Source organism: Argopecten irradians, chromosome 10, assembly GCF_041381155.1.
Source record: "Argopecten irradians isolate NY chromosome 10, Ai_NY, whole genome shotgun sequence".
In the NCBI taxonomy this organism is placed as follows: Eukaryota; Metazoa; Mollusca; class Bivalvia; order Pectinida; family Pectinidae; genus Argopecten; species Argopecten irradians.
The window spans coordinates 35,897,630-35,915,107 of NC_091143.1; the positions used below are offsets into that span (position 1 = coordinate 35,897,630).

General features: G+C 35.2%; 1 protein-coding gene across 1 annotated transcript; it reads left to right on the forward strand.

The window, feature by feature from the left end:
- The first annotated feature begins 9,473 nt into the window (after positions 1 to 9,473).
- On the forward strand, positions 9,474 to 15,318 carry LOC138333765 (pyroglutamyl-peptidase 1-like). The gene is made up of 5 exons (XM_069282338.1): positions 9,474 to 9,620; positions 9,952 to 10,067; positions 11,466 to 11,635; positions 12,971 to 13,203; positions 13,912 to 15,318. Exons 2-5 carry the CDS (start codon positions 10,028 to 10,030, stop codon positions 14,066 to 14,068), a joined length of 600 nt encoding a protein of 199 aa, XP_069138439.1. The 5' UTR covers positions 9,474 to 9,620; positions 9,952 to 10,027; the 3' UTR covers positions 14,069 to 15,318.
- The last annotated feature ends 2,160 nt before the right edge of the window (positions 15,319 to 17,478 follow it).

Consider the following 17,478-nt stretch of genomic DNA (forward strand, 5'->3'; position numbering starts at 1 on the left):
CAAGCCATAACTTCGTCAATACTTGGCCAATTTTGTTCATCAAGCACTCAATGGAAAGATAAATTATTTCTCTCTAAGGTAAGATATCCGTCAATGTTGTGTAGAACCCATTTATTAAAATAATCACGGTTTTAAAAAAATAGGTTCGTTTTTCTCGACCGCCGAGTTCATACCCTTGATACTATAATATATATATATATGTATACTGTTAGTTTAAAAAAGTCGTGTCAGGTCCCTGTGTATGTGACGTCAGTGGAGCACTGCCTCCGAAAATCACTCGGGCATAGTTATCTGTACTTTTTTGTAGGTTTCCAATTATTTTATGTGTATACATGCATTTACAAATTATTTTTGTCCAAAACAAACATAACTACCATTATTTATAACTACCGTACCGCTCACAAGACGTCAAACTCACAATTTGTGGACTTGTCGTATAAATTCCCTTCAGAAAGACCTTCAAATGCATTATGTAAAAAAAATAATGCCTCGAGAAGAATTTTATATTTTATGTGGTTCAGTTTTATTGCCTAGTAGGTAAGCGATATCAAACAAGTACGATGAAAATGCAAACAAACGTTTTATAATGGTTTGCATAATCCTTACTTTGCTCAATTAGCAGTAATCGGCACCAGTTGTAGCTCTAAAGACGACACCATTTTCTGTCAAAAAGTCTTCTGAGCTACGATATTGCAGCTAGCCCAGCCTATGCTCCCTAAAGTTCGGTAATGAATGATACTTCAAGGTGTAAAGTACAACTGGGATCTGATAATTAGTTAATCTTGCAGTTTATATGATTATGGGCCCACTAGAATATCCTAAGACCATTTTTAGACGTTTTAGGGGTCTAGATCAAAAATCGGTGAACATCATACTCTATAGAGTTAAATACTATATGCGCAAAGGGTGGAGCTCCCAGACTAAAAACTTCTATCCAACCTAGCTTTAGCGGCTAAAAATCGCATTTCTAACACGTCTACATAATAGCTGCAATATCGTAGCTCAAAAGACTTTTTGACAGAAAATGGTTGGCCGAAAGGTATAGTAGGCCGGGTACGTATATTCGTTCTAAGACTGGAACTACATCAGTATTTGTCTGAACTTTTTTGAAAGGTCCACAAATACTTGGTTTAATTTTCACGATTCAATGTGGAAGTTTGAGTGATTCGGACTAAAACATTTTCATGGAGCACAGGGAGAAACAAAATACCAATCAAATCAAATATTGCAAGTACGTCTCGAAAACATACTGGACATTGAGTGTACAACGAGATTCTATTTCATATCTTACAAAGGTCACCACGTCCACTGTATGGGTACTGACGGAATCCTGACCCGGTTGTTGTTTGAAACAGCAAGCGGAAATAGATACAAAACAACCGGGTCCGGATCCCGTTACCAACGGGATCCGGCCCTAGTTGTCTGCTTGAGGTTTACGTAGGTAACGGGATCCGGTCCCACTTGTTTGTTATGTATTTCCGCTTTCGGGTTCCATTTTTAACGGGATCCGGACCCTGTTGTTTGGAGTCCATTTCCGCTTGTGAGTTAAGTGGACGTCAAATACACAATTACAATACATTACTGAAGCGGAAGACACAAAGCAACACACCTCACCCGGTCACATTATACTGACAACGGGCGAACCAGTCGTCCTACTCCATGTATTCTATGCGCTAAGCAGGAGTAGAAACTACCACTTTTAATAGATTTGTTGTGTCTCGACAAGTGGACAAAATCCAGAGCCTACCTGGCGAGCGCTCAACAGAAAGCCAAAAGTGAGAACGATCATGCACTATTAGGGGCAGCAGGCACAATTCTAACCCCTACCTGCAGGGCCAATACACAAAAGACACCAATATTCACCAAGAACAGGGATGATGAATGTGGTTGGTAATGACTGGAACAGTTTACCAGAATCGGTCGTGAACGGACACAACATATAATCTGTGTAATATGTCTTATTATATGGACAAAGAGGCTGTCAGCCTACGTCCATAACTTTTGAGTTAAATTAAATGTACAGTCGGTATCCTGACGTATTCACTACCGAACACATGCAGGTACCCATCCTAGATACTCCAGGGGTTACGATCGCTTACAATCTCTATACCCCTGGACTATCTCATAGTAAAAATGGAGGCAATAGAATAGAACAGGTAACTTAGTCCTTTGATGTACATCAAAAGAGCCGTATAACGGTACACTGTGGTTGACTACAGTATGTGGCTTTGAAGTTGGGCGTCGCCTCTCTGTAGTCTTCAAATGAATTTTTCGCTAGTCTGTGATTGGTTCATACTTTTCCCTCTGAGCTGCCTTCACTTTTACTATGAGATAGTCCAGGGATGTAGAGATTGTAAGTGATCGAAACCCCTGGAGAATCGAGGATGATAGGTACCCTTCCTCTTGCAAATTATGAATAGTAATCCTTGCTCTATCGATTCCCTAGTGTTACTTTTAAAATTACTTTCGCATTTAAAATGTAGCCTTTATAAAGTTCGATCGTTACAATTTCATTTATTATTTTTAAGGATTTTCGTTTTTAATTTACACTTGCAACACGGCTATCATACATTATGCCTATGTAATGATACGGGGAAATCCACGATTCTCGAATGTGTTGCAAAACGGTTGTATATGATTCTGTTGGATTTACATCAATAGACTGTCATAATGAAGCTTACGTATGATACGCAATAGCATTTTGGCACATCTGTAATGAAATCAAGAAATTAATCAACCTTTGGAGAGGTTTTGGCGATCGGCATAACTTTTTAGCGGGAGCATTGATTTGATATATAACGAATTATCAATGCATTGGCACTATAATTAGCAGGTAAAAGATTATTTCTCAAATATTTTGTGTATAAACGTTATCTGATTCAGTTTTAACATAAAAATGATGTGGATGTACAGTTGGGAGCAAACTAAACTTGGTATCTAGTGTACTTTGTAGTGCACACGTCGTGAACAACGTAGTGTACTAGACTAAACATTGCAGTGCACTAGAGTGCACCACGATGTGAACTCCGGTTCACTACAGTGTTAACTCTAGTGCACTACAATGTTAACTCTAGTGCACTACGTAGTGCACTTCAGTTTTACAGTGCCTGTACGTGATACACACATGTTCCAGTATAACCTTACAAATACAAGTATATTCAAATTTGTGGTATATCTTATATTCATTTTGAAATAAATAAATGAATGAATTTTCCGGATACCATATGGGCCCTTACAATTACTAACATTGAATTGTAATATGGGGGATGAAAGTAATCCCAACAGTGTGCATGGACAATTAAAATTGTCAATTAAATAACTTGCATTTTTAGATACAGTGTTCATGACGCTATATTTATTCTAGCTAGATTAAAGGTTTTACCAGAAATCTATACAGTATATATATTATCTGAATATCTGATTTTACACGTTCATTCACGTAATCACATCCTTTTCTTAGACTAGTATGTATGATGGTCGTATGTATACCTGAGCCAGCATGTTAGTTAAATTTCAGGAAAAACAATTCATGTCCAGACAGCAGAATAAGTGTCAGAGTGGCGAAGTCACATACAATGTAGCTAGGTAGGTTTGGGGTGGGGCTGGGCTATAAAGGAGCCTAAGGGGTATTGTCTCGAAGAAGTGTCCTAGGCTCGGTTATAACCGGAACAAGGACGTTAAGCCCCATCAATCAATGTCTCGAAGCATGTTTGGAATTCACATATAAACATGTACGTGTACATGTTCATGTACACATGTAGTATAAATTTAACTATATAGTACATAATTAATAAACCCCTCTCCATCTCCTCAAAAGATATAAATAAAATAAAAACAAGATACAAAACAATGTCAATATATTATCTTCATTTTGAGGTGGAAAAAACCAATATTATAACAATTATTCTCAACTGAAAGAATAGGCGTATTTTGTTAAAAAGTACCTATAAGTTTATTATTATTATTACTATATGAAACAAAACCCAATGGGGTTAAGTAGACAGTTAGACTTTACTAAACTAATCAGGTACTGAGGCTGTCACACCATGCTAAATATCTATTGAATTGAATGCTATAATGGACCACCTGGGGTTAAAGAAAATATGTATACCTTACCTGTGACGCCTGACTGATCATCTCAGGTAAGGTGTCACCTCAGATGGTGGGATGGGGAAATAGGGAGAAAAGGGCCCTAGGCCTAGTGACCATAACGACAGACCTGTGTGCCTAGAGTTTACAGTATACAAGTCATTTATATATGCGGGTACAGTGAATACCTGTATCCCCATGTACAATGTACAGTACATGTATATAAGTGTATGTATCAAACTTTTGTACTAATTACTCATCAGTTAAATATGATAACAATTAAATAATTAATATGTACACGTATGTTGTTAAGAATCCTTGAATATTGTATTTTATGTGTATGTGTAAACACTAAATCACAACATGAATTGTATGCGACACTCCTCATTATTTTAATGTACATGCAGGTCAATGATCATCACTTTTAGTTAATAATCTTTTAATAATGTGCACAACTTTTGCTGCTTAATTTTAATATAGATTTCATATGTTAATACATAGATATATATAGAAATAAATCAAAATTTAATATAATCAATCAAAATATATTTCAAATACTATGATGTAATATAACATGTGTAGAAATATATCTTTAAACAAAAATAAGGATTTGATTTAAATAATTTGACTTAGAAACGTGGTCCCTTTATCATATGGAATGATTTCGCAAATATGATTGACTGATCATCCCAATCGCACAGCTGTTAAATAACCATATAAATTTCTTGCTAGAATTAATTAACAGAGTCAGAGACATATAAAATCTATATTTGTATATCTCTGACAGAGTTATTTGGGTACAAAGGCAGCTAATAATAAGAATTTTGTAATACAATTAAACTTAATTTATTTCAGTTAAATTGTTGACTCTTGACAAAACACAAAGTGCTGTAACTTTTCATTTATCAAAACTCATAGGGCACCTGTTCACCTGTATTTTCATAGGTAATTACAGGTTTAGGGGAGGGGCAGTCATGCATGACAAGACAGGTGACCCCTAGCTTGGTTTCTTGCCCTAGGACTGGAGTCTGGCCAGTACAGGTAAAATTCCCCATGCGACTTATGAGGGTATAATAAAAGTGTAATAGCCAAAACTGCTAAATGCACAAAATCTGACATTCTAAATGTGAAATACAATTATATATAGCTGTTAAAGATGCTACACCGCCGACAAATGGTATTTTTTCACTATAAAAACAGGAGCAGACGATTTAGTAATTTTCTTCAGTTACAGAAGTTACGTACTGTACATCAATACCAACATTGAACAGTTTGAGCTTCTAAATTTTATTTCAAGTTAAAAATATGAAAAATAATTAATTGCATCCCGAAAAAATTCCGTGTCACTATATCCTATAGGGAATGAAGTACTGATTGCGCATGCACCAAAGGCAAAATAAATTATTTTATATTATTTTTTGTGTTAATTAGACGTATATATACACGATAAAACACCAATCATTGTTCAAATAATGAATATCATTTATGCTCTGTCGGCGGTGGAGCATCTTTAATTTCTAGAATGGCAAAAACAAAAATATATGATCTAAATAAATAAATAATAAAATCAAATAAAAAAATTAAATACATGAAATAAATTAAAATAAATATAGCTATTTATATATAGAAAACCTAATATTTGATCTGAGTAATAAATGTAGCTATTAATACATGTATTATAACAAGTAAAAAATATTTGATCCGAATAAATAAATAAATTCATTTATTTTCTGAAAAAAAAACTCATTTATTTTCTAAAAAAAAAAATTCATTTATTTTCTGAAAAAAAAATTCATTTATTTTCTGCAAAAAAAAAAAAAAAAATCTAAAGAAAAGATAAGCCATATTGCAGCTTACGGTATATTCTTTACTTTGATATTTAAACTCATATTAGGCTAATTTAAATTACTCAGATGAAATTCATAAAAGTAACCATTTTATTTTAAAAATTAATTATTTACATACTAACTTAGTTATGCTAATTTTTGAATACAGAGTTCATTTGGTAATTCATCTGAAATAATTGAAAGATATTTAAAAGCATTCAATGAAATATATACATGAACAGATTGTACATGTACAATTTATGCAATAAGTAGGAGTATCAGGCTCATTTATCTTGTGCACTACGATGTGAACTCTAGTGCACTACAGTGTTAACTCTAGTGCACTACAATGTGAACTCTAGTGCACTACGATGTGAATTCTAGTGCACTACAGTGTTAACTCTAGTGCACTTCGTTGTTAACTCTAGTGCACTAGCTAATGAACCGGAGTTAACTTTACTTGTGCACTCCAGTGCACTTCACTACCAAGTTTAGCTTGCTCCAAACTGTACGAGAGTCTATGACAGCTGCACGTCTGATATTATTATAAAATACGTTTTGTTGCACTTTGCACTGTTCTAGATTGCCTCACTACAAATGTTCACCTGGGAGTTCGAGCAAATGAAATATCGTTTCAGTTATATAATAGTGTTGAAGAAACAAGGATGCGATTCAGTGATCAGGACTTCAACTGATGGCTGTAACTTTGATAATTATGCCTATACGTCCCACAGGGATCTGAGAATTTGTTACAGATTATATAATCATGGACCCACCAGAGTGCACCAGAGTGTTCTAAGACCAATTTAAGACGTTTTAGAGCTCTAGATGAAAAAAAAAATTTTTTTATCTAGAGCTCTAAAACGTCTAAAAATGGTCTTCTAGGGCACTCTGGTGGGTCCATGATTCATTTACAATCTGTTACTAATTTTCAGATCCCCGTGATACATCCTGATATTGATTCTTCAATCACGCTTATGGTCAAGTGCCCTAAATTCGTCAGGGACCTGTTTTCGTCATGTGTACAATTTTGCTTATATCTCATGAACTATCGCGTGATTTCATAAAGAGTGTCGTCTGCCAAAGCAGATTTGATCAAGGAAGAATTGTCATGCTTAAAAAAGATTGTGTACTATAACCAAGTGATTTTATAAAAACAATGTAGCATTTACCCAAAAATGAAGGTAACTTTAAAACCCTACCTTCAGCGTTTGACTGTCCACGTGCACTGATCAGCAGTATGTCAACAAAGTACCGGAAGTCACGTGTCTGATCATGATTCATAGCCCAGAGTTTGGGTTATTACGAATTATTTTAGCGATACAACTGTTGAAAACATAACTTTATTCTATGTAAACAGAGGTGTTCCCCACTTTCCATGACCAAGAGGTTAAAAGACTTAAAATCGATGTAACAAGAAATTTTCAGCTTAAACACGACCTCACAAGCGGCTGCATCCTCGATACTCCAGGGGTTCCGATCACTTACGATCTCTACACCCCTGGACTATCTCATATTGAAATTGAAGGCAGCTCAGCAGAAAACATTTGACCAATCAGAGGCTAGCAAAAATTTTGAAGACTACCGAGAGAGCGACGCCTAACATCAAAGCCACACAGTCAACCAGTGTACCGTTTTACGGCTCTTTTGATGTACATCTACATCTACATCTACCAAATAATCGACCTACTTCATCATATTGAAGATCATGTCGATATTGTTGAAGGTGTGGCTATGAACAGGGGAAGAGAAGAAAATAATTAATTTAGAGATGAAAGACGAGTTTTGAAGGAGTCAAGTGACTTTGAGATTACAAGATCTTGCGGAAGAGAGTTCCAGTCTTGGATAGTGCGGGGAAAGAAGGAGTGTTTGCGAGAATCAGTTCTACAGTAATGTATTTGGTATGCAAGTGTATGGGAGTGTCTGGTAGGGCGTAACTGTGAGGTCAAGTATTGGTCTTTATTAATAGCTACTATGCCGTGAGTGATTTTGAAAAGCATAGTAAGCCGTGCGTTTTTCCTTCTAGCCGATAAGCTAGGCCACTCTAGGTGTTCAAGCATGTCACTAACGCTTGAGGTGTTATGGAATCTGTTAGTGACATATCGAGCAGCTCTGCGTTGGACCATTTCTAGCTTATTAATGTCTCCCTTCTGGTATGGGTCCCACACTGTACAGGCATATTCAAGTGTGGGACGTACTAAGGATTTGTATGCTTGTTCTTTTAATCTTTTTTGAATTAATTTTGAGATTTCGTCTAATAAAGCCAAGGGTCTTATTGGCTGTGCATGTGATGTTTGCTGATGTGGGAGTCCCATTTGAAGTCGTGTTGGATTGTTACGCCCAGATATTTTGCCTTATCAGTGTGTTCCAAACAGTGACCATGAAGATAATAATTATGTTTGATTGAATGTTTAGTCTTGGTAATCGAAAGAACATTACATTTCTGGGGGTGGAATTCCATTTTCCACCTTTTTTCCCAGTCAGCTAGTTTATCTAGATCATTTTGGAGTGTTTCTGAATCTTTTTTCGATGTAATGGTTATGTATGAGATAGTGTCATCGGCGAACAATCTAACTGAAGATGAGAGGTTAAGTGGCATATCATTGATGTAATATAAAAACAAACTTGGGCCGAGAACAGAGCCCTGGGGGACCCCCGATTCTACAAAGAGTGGTGGGGAAAGTTCGCCGTACATCAAATGACTAAATTACCTGTTCTATTCTGTTGCCTCCAGTTTTACTATGAGATAGTCCAGGGGTGTAGAGATTGGAAGTGATCGGACCCCTGGAATATTGAGGATGAAGCGGCTGCTGCTCAACATGTATTTGGAATTACCTTAATTTTCGTAATAGCCAAACAACCCCCCTGACGAAAATAGGTCCCTATTGTGTCGGCCATCACCCAGCGACCGTCGGGTAGAAATCTGCCGTATCGCGATAGATAAATAACGAATTGATAGACAATTTGTTGTACAAGTAAGACAAAATATTATATATTTGTGTTGATAAAATTGGTACATTTTATTTCTTTCTGGTTTGTTGATATATGGAAGATTTGATTACCCTGACGAATATTGGTCCTTCAAGGGTACCTGCATCGGTAATTGAAGCTAACATTTTTTTTAAAGTATGATCAGAGATTTAAATAAGTATGATAGATTCTATACATTTTGTTGTCTATTGAATGAAATTTTTTTAAGTTTCATATATTTTAAAGCTTCTAATAGTTGTTCGCAATAGAATCCTCTCTGGCGACAATGAGACTAGATTTAACAGTAGACCAATGACTACAACCTTACGCTTCTCCTGGCACGTCGTGTCCTAGAACTAATATACGTAAATTTTCAGTCTAAAAGTCTTTTGAGCTACAATATAGCAGCTAGTCTGGTCCCAGTGTCAATATTTGAATTTATTATTGTTGATATCTGACCATAAGAAAAATAAAAATTTCTAGAACTTAATTAAATTTAATCTAAGTAAGAAATTAAGGTAGGTATAAATGGGTTAAGGTAGGTATAAATGGGTTAGCTTCGTTAGTTGACTCAAACTTTGTGGGCAGACAGTACGTTGAAAGGGGAATAACTCCCATTAGAATACTAGCATAGTTTCATTTCCTGTTTATGCATGGGCAGCTCAAAGTACCGGTAGGAGCATTGTTACTGATGCTGAATTTGCCCAAACGGAAGCTCAGACAAGACTTCTGATCGTAAGTGACCGGAAATTAAGTAATGTTGATGATGTTGATGTGTTTTTAATGTATTTGAGTGAAAACCCCATCAGAAAAACATTAAGCTTATGAGAAGGAGGAAATAACGTTCATATATTTCAAATGAACAGTTGATGAACAGTGATGCAAAGGTTTTAAAAGTAATTTAATAAGTTTACCACATATGTACATTTTTTTTCATAGCCTAAAGCTGCTGGGATTGGTTTTCTTGTCATTTTTTTATATAAAGCAGCTGGTAAAAGCACATGTTTAATTAATTTGGTGAATGAGAGACATGCATTTTAATGTGTTGCTTTTACTTTGTTTGCAGATAGATCTATCTTAGTCGGTACAAAATACAGATCTAAAAGTGATAAGCAGGTGACAAATTAATCAAACAGAAAATCATGCCAGCGGAAGCATCAAAGAAAACTGTTCTTGTTACAGGTAATATACATTCAACTGTTAAATTTTAGTGTTTCTTGCTTTTCAAGACTTGTTTAAAACATTTCAGCAATACAATCTACCAGGGTCCGGCTTCATCAACATTTTAGCATGCTTCAATGAGATATCACCATAAAAAGGGTAAAAGTTTCCACCAGTTGAATTGCAAAGAGACATTACATAAATATACTGCAGCCTCCCAAAACATACAGACGAATCACACAACAGAGTGCATGGTAGGCCATTGTTTAATGGTCCTGGCTGTCAAAAGGAACCAGTTAACCTTCTGTAAAGCTTTCCCTTCGAGAATTGGAAGTTAAGAAATTCCTTGAAGTTAAGGTATGTAATTGATGAAACTGGGTCCTGGACAAGAAATGATTTAGAAGTCAAAGGTGGAAGTAAAAAAATTAGATTTTGCTAACTCTTACAATATGTAGGTCTCTTATACAAGTTTGCAGATTCTGGGCAAAATCCAACTTCTGACACCACAACTAGCTGTATTCATAGTCACTTGTATACTTGACACTGAGTGAACACAACAAAGAGATATTGTTTACAGGTGTAACAGATATATATGTATTCTAATATGTATAATCCTGACTATACATAATTATAAGGTAATATCATTGTTTACATGTGAAGATCAACTTCTCGTATCAATAACAGCCAGACTTTCATTTGATATATGTTATTTTCTCCCATTTAAAAACATTATATAAAATATACATAAAATATTCATTGCAAAGAAGATGAGTACATGAAAAATTAGGGAAGTTGGATATTTTCCTTTCAGTCTATACAGAACAGTGTTTATCAACAGCATGAAAAGAATAATCATGGACATACCCCTACTCCTTCCTCGATACCCCAGGAGTTAATTTACTATCACTGTCATTACATCAACAACAAGTCAAACTTCAAAGCCATACAGTGTACCATTATTTGATTTTTTTTTATGTACATGAAAGGACTAAACTATCTTTTTCATATGTTGTCACATATAGAGACTTCGTTTTTGCGATGACATAGTCAAGGAGTGGATATAGCAAAAGTGATAACAATATGACATGGTTCATGGGTTTATATATTAACAGTGATTGTAAATTGACATAGTTCAGGGGTGGATATTCTGATCATGATATGATGAATTTAATAGTAACACCTGGAAATTCGAGGATGATACATACCCCTTACCTTTAGATTTTACAATGTAGTAGCCATCAGCCTCTTTGCTTCCTTTCCCCTCTATTTACTTTCATATATGCATATTATTAACTCATTCACCCCTGAAGACACATTTGGACTCTTCCACTACTAAGACCTCGGACAACCCATTACAAAATTTCAGGGGTGAAAGGGTTAAAGAAAAAATGACAAACTCATAATTTTCATCTATTGTAGGATTTGGACCTTTTGGTTCTCACAATGTCAATGCCAGCTGGGTAGCAGTTCAGGAACTGGAGAAGCAGTGGAGCATAAAGGGAGTGGACCTAGCCATACAGGAAATCCCAGTGGAGTATGACGCTGTGTTTAAAATGGTCCCTGACCTCTGGGAGGAGGTCAAACCCTGTGTAAGTTGATTGGTTAATTGATTTTGCTTATATCCTATTAACAGCTGAGCTCATTTAAGGAAGGCTAGTCCCCTGTTTGTGACGTGCTGATGTGTTTTGGGAGACTGTGGTATGATCATTGTGTGTCCCCTTGTGATAGTGGATTTTTTGTCGTGTTTATCGTGCTATCTTACTGATGCAAACTGCCAAAGATGTCACGCAGCCCACCCCACCCAGTCATATTATACTGACAACTAACAAACCATTCATTAGAGGCAGTCTTTATGATGTCTGCACAAATTTAACTTACCAGCTGATTGTAAGTTGATCAATATACATCCTCGATACTCCAGGGGTTCGGATCACTTACGATCTCTACACCCCTGGACTATCTCATAGTGAAATTGAAGGCAGCTCAGCTGAAAATATTTGACCAATCACAGACCAGCAAAGATTTCCTTTGAAGACTACAGAGAGAGCGACTCCCAACTTCAAAGCCACACAGTCAACCACAGTGTACCGTTATACGGCTCTTTTGATGTACATCAAAGGACTAAATTACCTGTTCTGTTCTGTTGCCTCCAGTTTTACGATGAGATAGTCCAGGGATGTAGAGATCGTAAGTGATCGGAACCCCTGGAGTATCGAGGATGATCAATAAATAGCTAGTCCATGTATGATGTTGAATAATTCAATTTTTATGTCATGGTGCCGTGCCCATTGTCCCTCATTTTTTTACAAAAATCTCTACTAGTCATGAATGACTTAATGGATTTTGACAAAATTTAATCTAAAACTTCATTGGGTGAAAGGGAACTAATCTTGTATAAATCAAAATGGTGACCTGGTCCACCAGGGGCCTGAGGGGCAGGGCCCAATATGTAAAATGTAGCAAATTCTTTAGATTCATTCTTCTTCTGTACGAATGAAGGGATTTTGTTCTAACTTGGTCTGATGCTTCCTTGGGTGAAGGGGAACCAATCTTGTATAAATGGTGGGTCTGGCACCTCAGGGGCTTGAGGAGCCACATGGGACCCAAAAGGGAAAATGTAACAAATTCTTAAAAATTCTTCTGTAGGAATGAATTTGTTTTATTTAGAAAAATTATCAGAATCCAGCATTTTCTTCCTTGAAATATAATCCAATTGTGGAAATCAATATCCATTGGTTAACAGTATTCAACTTTGCACTAAAAACTTAACCTGGTAATTTCCCGACCGAGTGATTCCATATGTCCCTTTCTCTTCAAGAAGTGGGCTAAAAATGAATAAAAGAGAGAGAAGGTCTCTCCTTGATTCTCAATAATATAATTAATGTATGTCAGACTTTAAATAAGAAATATTTCATTATTTCCAGTTAGTTATACATGTTGGTGTATCAGGAATCGCATCCAAATTGACACTGGAACAACAGGCTCACAACGACGGCTATAACAAAAAGGATGTGAAAGGTGCGTGTCCCGAGAGGAACTGTTGTGTAAACGGAGCTAATAATTGTATTGCATCGGACATAGACATGCAAAAAGTCTGTGATGAGATCAACGAGTCGGCTATAGATGTCAAATCGATTGTGTCTGAGGATCCTGGCAGGTAGGTTTAACTGGTGTCGCGCAGGTAATGTTAGCTTTTATCATGAAAAGATACTGACTTTACAAAAATGCTGCAACACATGGTTTCACTTTCTAAAATTCATTATTAGGACCTATGTAAATTTTGGTAAGATCAGTATACAATTTGTATTAATTTTTTTTAACCTTAACTCAAAAAATATTTTATATTCATATCTCTTTTATATTTAAAATTTCGTCCTCAACACTCCAGTAGTTACTTATCTGTCGGTATATCCACATCTTTTGATGAGTATCAAAGGATCTGAAACACCTGTATCAATCGTGGTTGAAAACCGAGCCTTCAGTTTTACTATGAAAAATTCGTAGGGTGAATGTGACGACAGTGACAGTAATTCTTGGAGTATCAAGGATGTTTGCATTTAAGTCCCTTCATATTGTATTATGTCAAATTTATATTTGTATGCATGCATATTTCTCAACTGTAATAAGAGGCTATTCAAATTAATTTTTTTTACCCTTGTAAAAAAGCAAGTCTGGAATTAAATTTTGTTTATAGAATCCATGTGGAAGCTTAAAATATTCTTTTGAAGCAATAGAATATCAACAATATTTTTACCTAATGTAAATACATTGTATTTTCAGTGAACTCCTTTGAATGTCTACATGGTTATGATATCAACAGATAACAATGTTTAAACTAACATGTAAATTTATTAATTATTTTTAGGTATCTATGCGACTTTTCCTATTTTGTGTCATTGAATATTGACAAATCACGTTCCGCCTTTATCCATGTCCCTCCGTTGGAGCAGCCATACTCAGCGAATCAACTGGCCGAGGGTCTACAGGCAGCTATCACAGCCATGCTGAAACAAGTGTCCTGATGTTACATCATCCGAGGTGAAGGTCATACATCTCTCAAGGTGAAGGTCTTAAAAGTTTCTCTAGGTCAAGGTCAACTATCATCCTGTTTGTCCTGTTTCACAACAATGGAAGAGGTGCATGGAATTCTGGGAACAGCTGAGGACAAATCTCAGTCTTGAGAAATATAGTCTCACATTTCTCAGACTCTCGTCGCTGAACAAAACCAGCTGAACGTGATCTGGTCTGGTTTGTGTTTGAATTTTGTGAGCAGTAGAGGGCACAAGGAAATGGTAAACAAACATGGACATCTGGGCATAAACAGAACAATACATTTCTCTGTGCATAACAGCATCCTGAAGAATGTGTATTTCTCATATCTTTAAATTGAACTATATTTTTCGTTGTCCAAGTGTGGCTGACAGGTTTTTTTTTCAAATTTTTATCCGTCATATGTGTGGGTGTTTTTCTATCAGCCAATGAAAAGCTATAGAATAAACTTAGAAAATGTTTTGGTAAGCCTCAATTTGAAGTCACAAAACTGAAATATCAACCGGACCAGACTTTCCTTCGGCGGTTAGAGTCTGGGGAATACAAGACTACAAGGAATACTGTGAAGTGGATTCAATGCGATGTGTTACATTAAGTTTATAAGTTGTGAGAAAACATTGAATAAGATGAAATAAATTGTAGAATATACATACATGTATATGAAAGTTTACCCCAATATGAATTTTATATAGATATCTGTGCTATTTTATTTATTTGTCCATGTAGTTACAGAACAAACATTTTTGGTTTACAATATTTTTCGTATTTATTGTTGCATTATTCAAGGATATGATTAAGAATTTTGATAGTCAGTAGCAAGTAAAATTTAAAAGCTGGATTATCAATGTAAATCATTAATGAACCTATTATGTTACTTTTCTTATTTAGTTACATTTAAAAAAAAAAATGCAACTAGAATATTTAAAGATGCTCCACCGCTGACAATTGGTATTTTTCACTATCAAAAACAGGAGCAGATGATTTCATATTTTTCTTCAGTTATAAAAGTTACTTACTTTACACCATTACCACCATTGAAAAGTTTGAGCTTCTAATTTTACTTCAAGTTGAAAATATAAAAAATAATTAATTGCATCCCGAAAAATATCTGTGGCACTATATCCTATATGGAATGAAGTACTGATTGCGCATGCACCAAAGACAAAACAAGTTATCTTATGTTATTTTTTGTGTTAATTTGACATATGTATACAAGATTAAACACCAATTATTGTTCTAATGATGAATGCCATTTTTGCTCTGTCTGCGGTGGAGCATCTTTAAAAGCCCGTTGATAAAATACAAATTATCTGATGCATCATTTAAAGAAATAATTTTAGAGCTTTATTTTTTCAAATGTTAGCAAATCATACCAAAGGCTAGTGAAATCTACAGCTGACATTGTAAAATGATGAAATATTTTAACTTGGCAGGATATATTCCTTGTGGATCAAGGAGAATATCAAGTATCATTTGTCGGATTGTCAGTTGAGATTTTATTTTTCTTCCAACTTTGCCATGTTTTAGGCGTTATTCAATTTTGTCTTTCTACTTGTTTAATGAATGTTTGAAAATTACACTTGTACTTAATTTGATAACTCTGTGATCTCCCTTTTCATCTGTTGTCTATGAAAGAATGTGTTTCTACATATGATTTCAGTCTGAATGTTTTAATAATCAGCATAATGGGTTATGTACTTAGCTTTAGAAAGTTTTTTTTCTTGACATATTATGCAAGTTATCTCCCTTTAGTTAATGCATTCGGCTTTACAACACGGATACAGCTTTACCTGAGTGTTTTATCATTTAAACTCACCCTTCTTTCTCTTAGAATGAACTTATTTCATTTTTTTCTCAGAAATATGGTTTAATAATGACAATTGCAAAAAGTTGTGTATAGACAGGTGACCTTCTGCAAGATAAAATATGCATTTTATGTTGAAATATATACAGAAGTTCAACCAAGTTTAAAGCAATTAAACTTAATGTTGTTATTTTAATGTAACATCTGGTATAAATATATAAGCATGTGTAGCAGGTTTAAATTGTAAAAGTTTAATTAGTACAGCAGTCAACTTCAGTAGAGTATACAAGTATGCTAATGGAGGTGACAGCTCAATCTCTCTTTGTGTGCCCTTCAATTGATGGGTTGGTGGATGATGGAGGCTATTTTTTGTTTTTCCCATGTTTGTCACATACTGCCCTGTCCTGTCAATAATCAAAACTGTTACCTAGCTAACATTTCTATCCGAATTACCCGAGTTTTCCGGACTTTTATTGTCCAGATTATCGGGTCCACTGGAGTTCTCTCACGTATCTGGTTACCAATGAATTCCAATCTATGACAGCTGTTTAGGGGTTGATTTAATATTTATTTTGTATATGAATTTTCTTAATCTTATTTGATTTCACTCGGCCACTGCAGCCTTAATCAATTTCCTTTTCAAACAAAGTCCTCCTATAAGGTTCTCAGCAGGATTACTTGTAAATATAACTTGAGACAAAGCATTGTGCAGCTTTCGACTGTAGATAAAATATTGGTTAGCACTATTAAATATTTTTCTTTCATACCTACAGGTGTAATACTGGCTGGTCTAGGGCAATACACTCATGTCACCTGAGGCTGTATTTCATGGCTACCTATGCAATAAAGCCTCATGACATCACTGCGTCAACAAAATCTCTATTTCCTCAGTAAAATTTTAACATTTTTTTCACAAATTTGACTGGTTTACTATAAAAGATGCAAACATAATGGAATTTGTGTTGAAAATATCATGTAATTTTTCATGTATGAAAAATTGACTTCCAGTCGTTGATTTCTTCAAATATATTTGAAAAAGGCGGGATATTATAGTTGTAAAATTGCAATAAAACGTCGAGGTATGAAAGAAAAACACTCTTTCATAAGTGGATATGAAGGATAGGGATATTCTATCCTCTGGATCACAAAATGTTGCAAAACCCTCGGCAAGCCTTGGGTTTTACTACATTTTGTGACCCTCGGGTAGAATATCCCTATCCTTCATATCTACATATGAAAGAGTCTTATAATATCAATCACAATGAGTGCAAGATTTTCAGAGAAAAATGTCTCGGGATTACAAAATGTTGCAAAACCCTCGGCAAGCCTCTGGTTTTAATATACATTTTGTGACCCTCGGGTAGAACATATCCACATATGAAAGAGTCTTATAATATCAATTACAATGAGTGCAAGATTTTCAGAGAAAAAATGTTGGTTAGTATCATTTGCATGCACATGGTAGTCATAAGATCACAAATTCCCAAGAGGTGCAATTTCACCTTAAAAACTTTTGACTTTTTTCAGAATGCTGTCAGATATCATGGAAATGTTTTAATTAATAAAGTATTTTTTGGT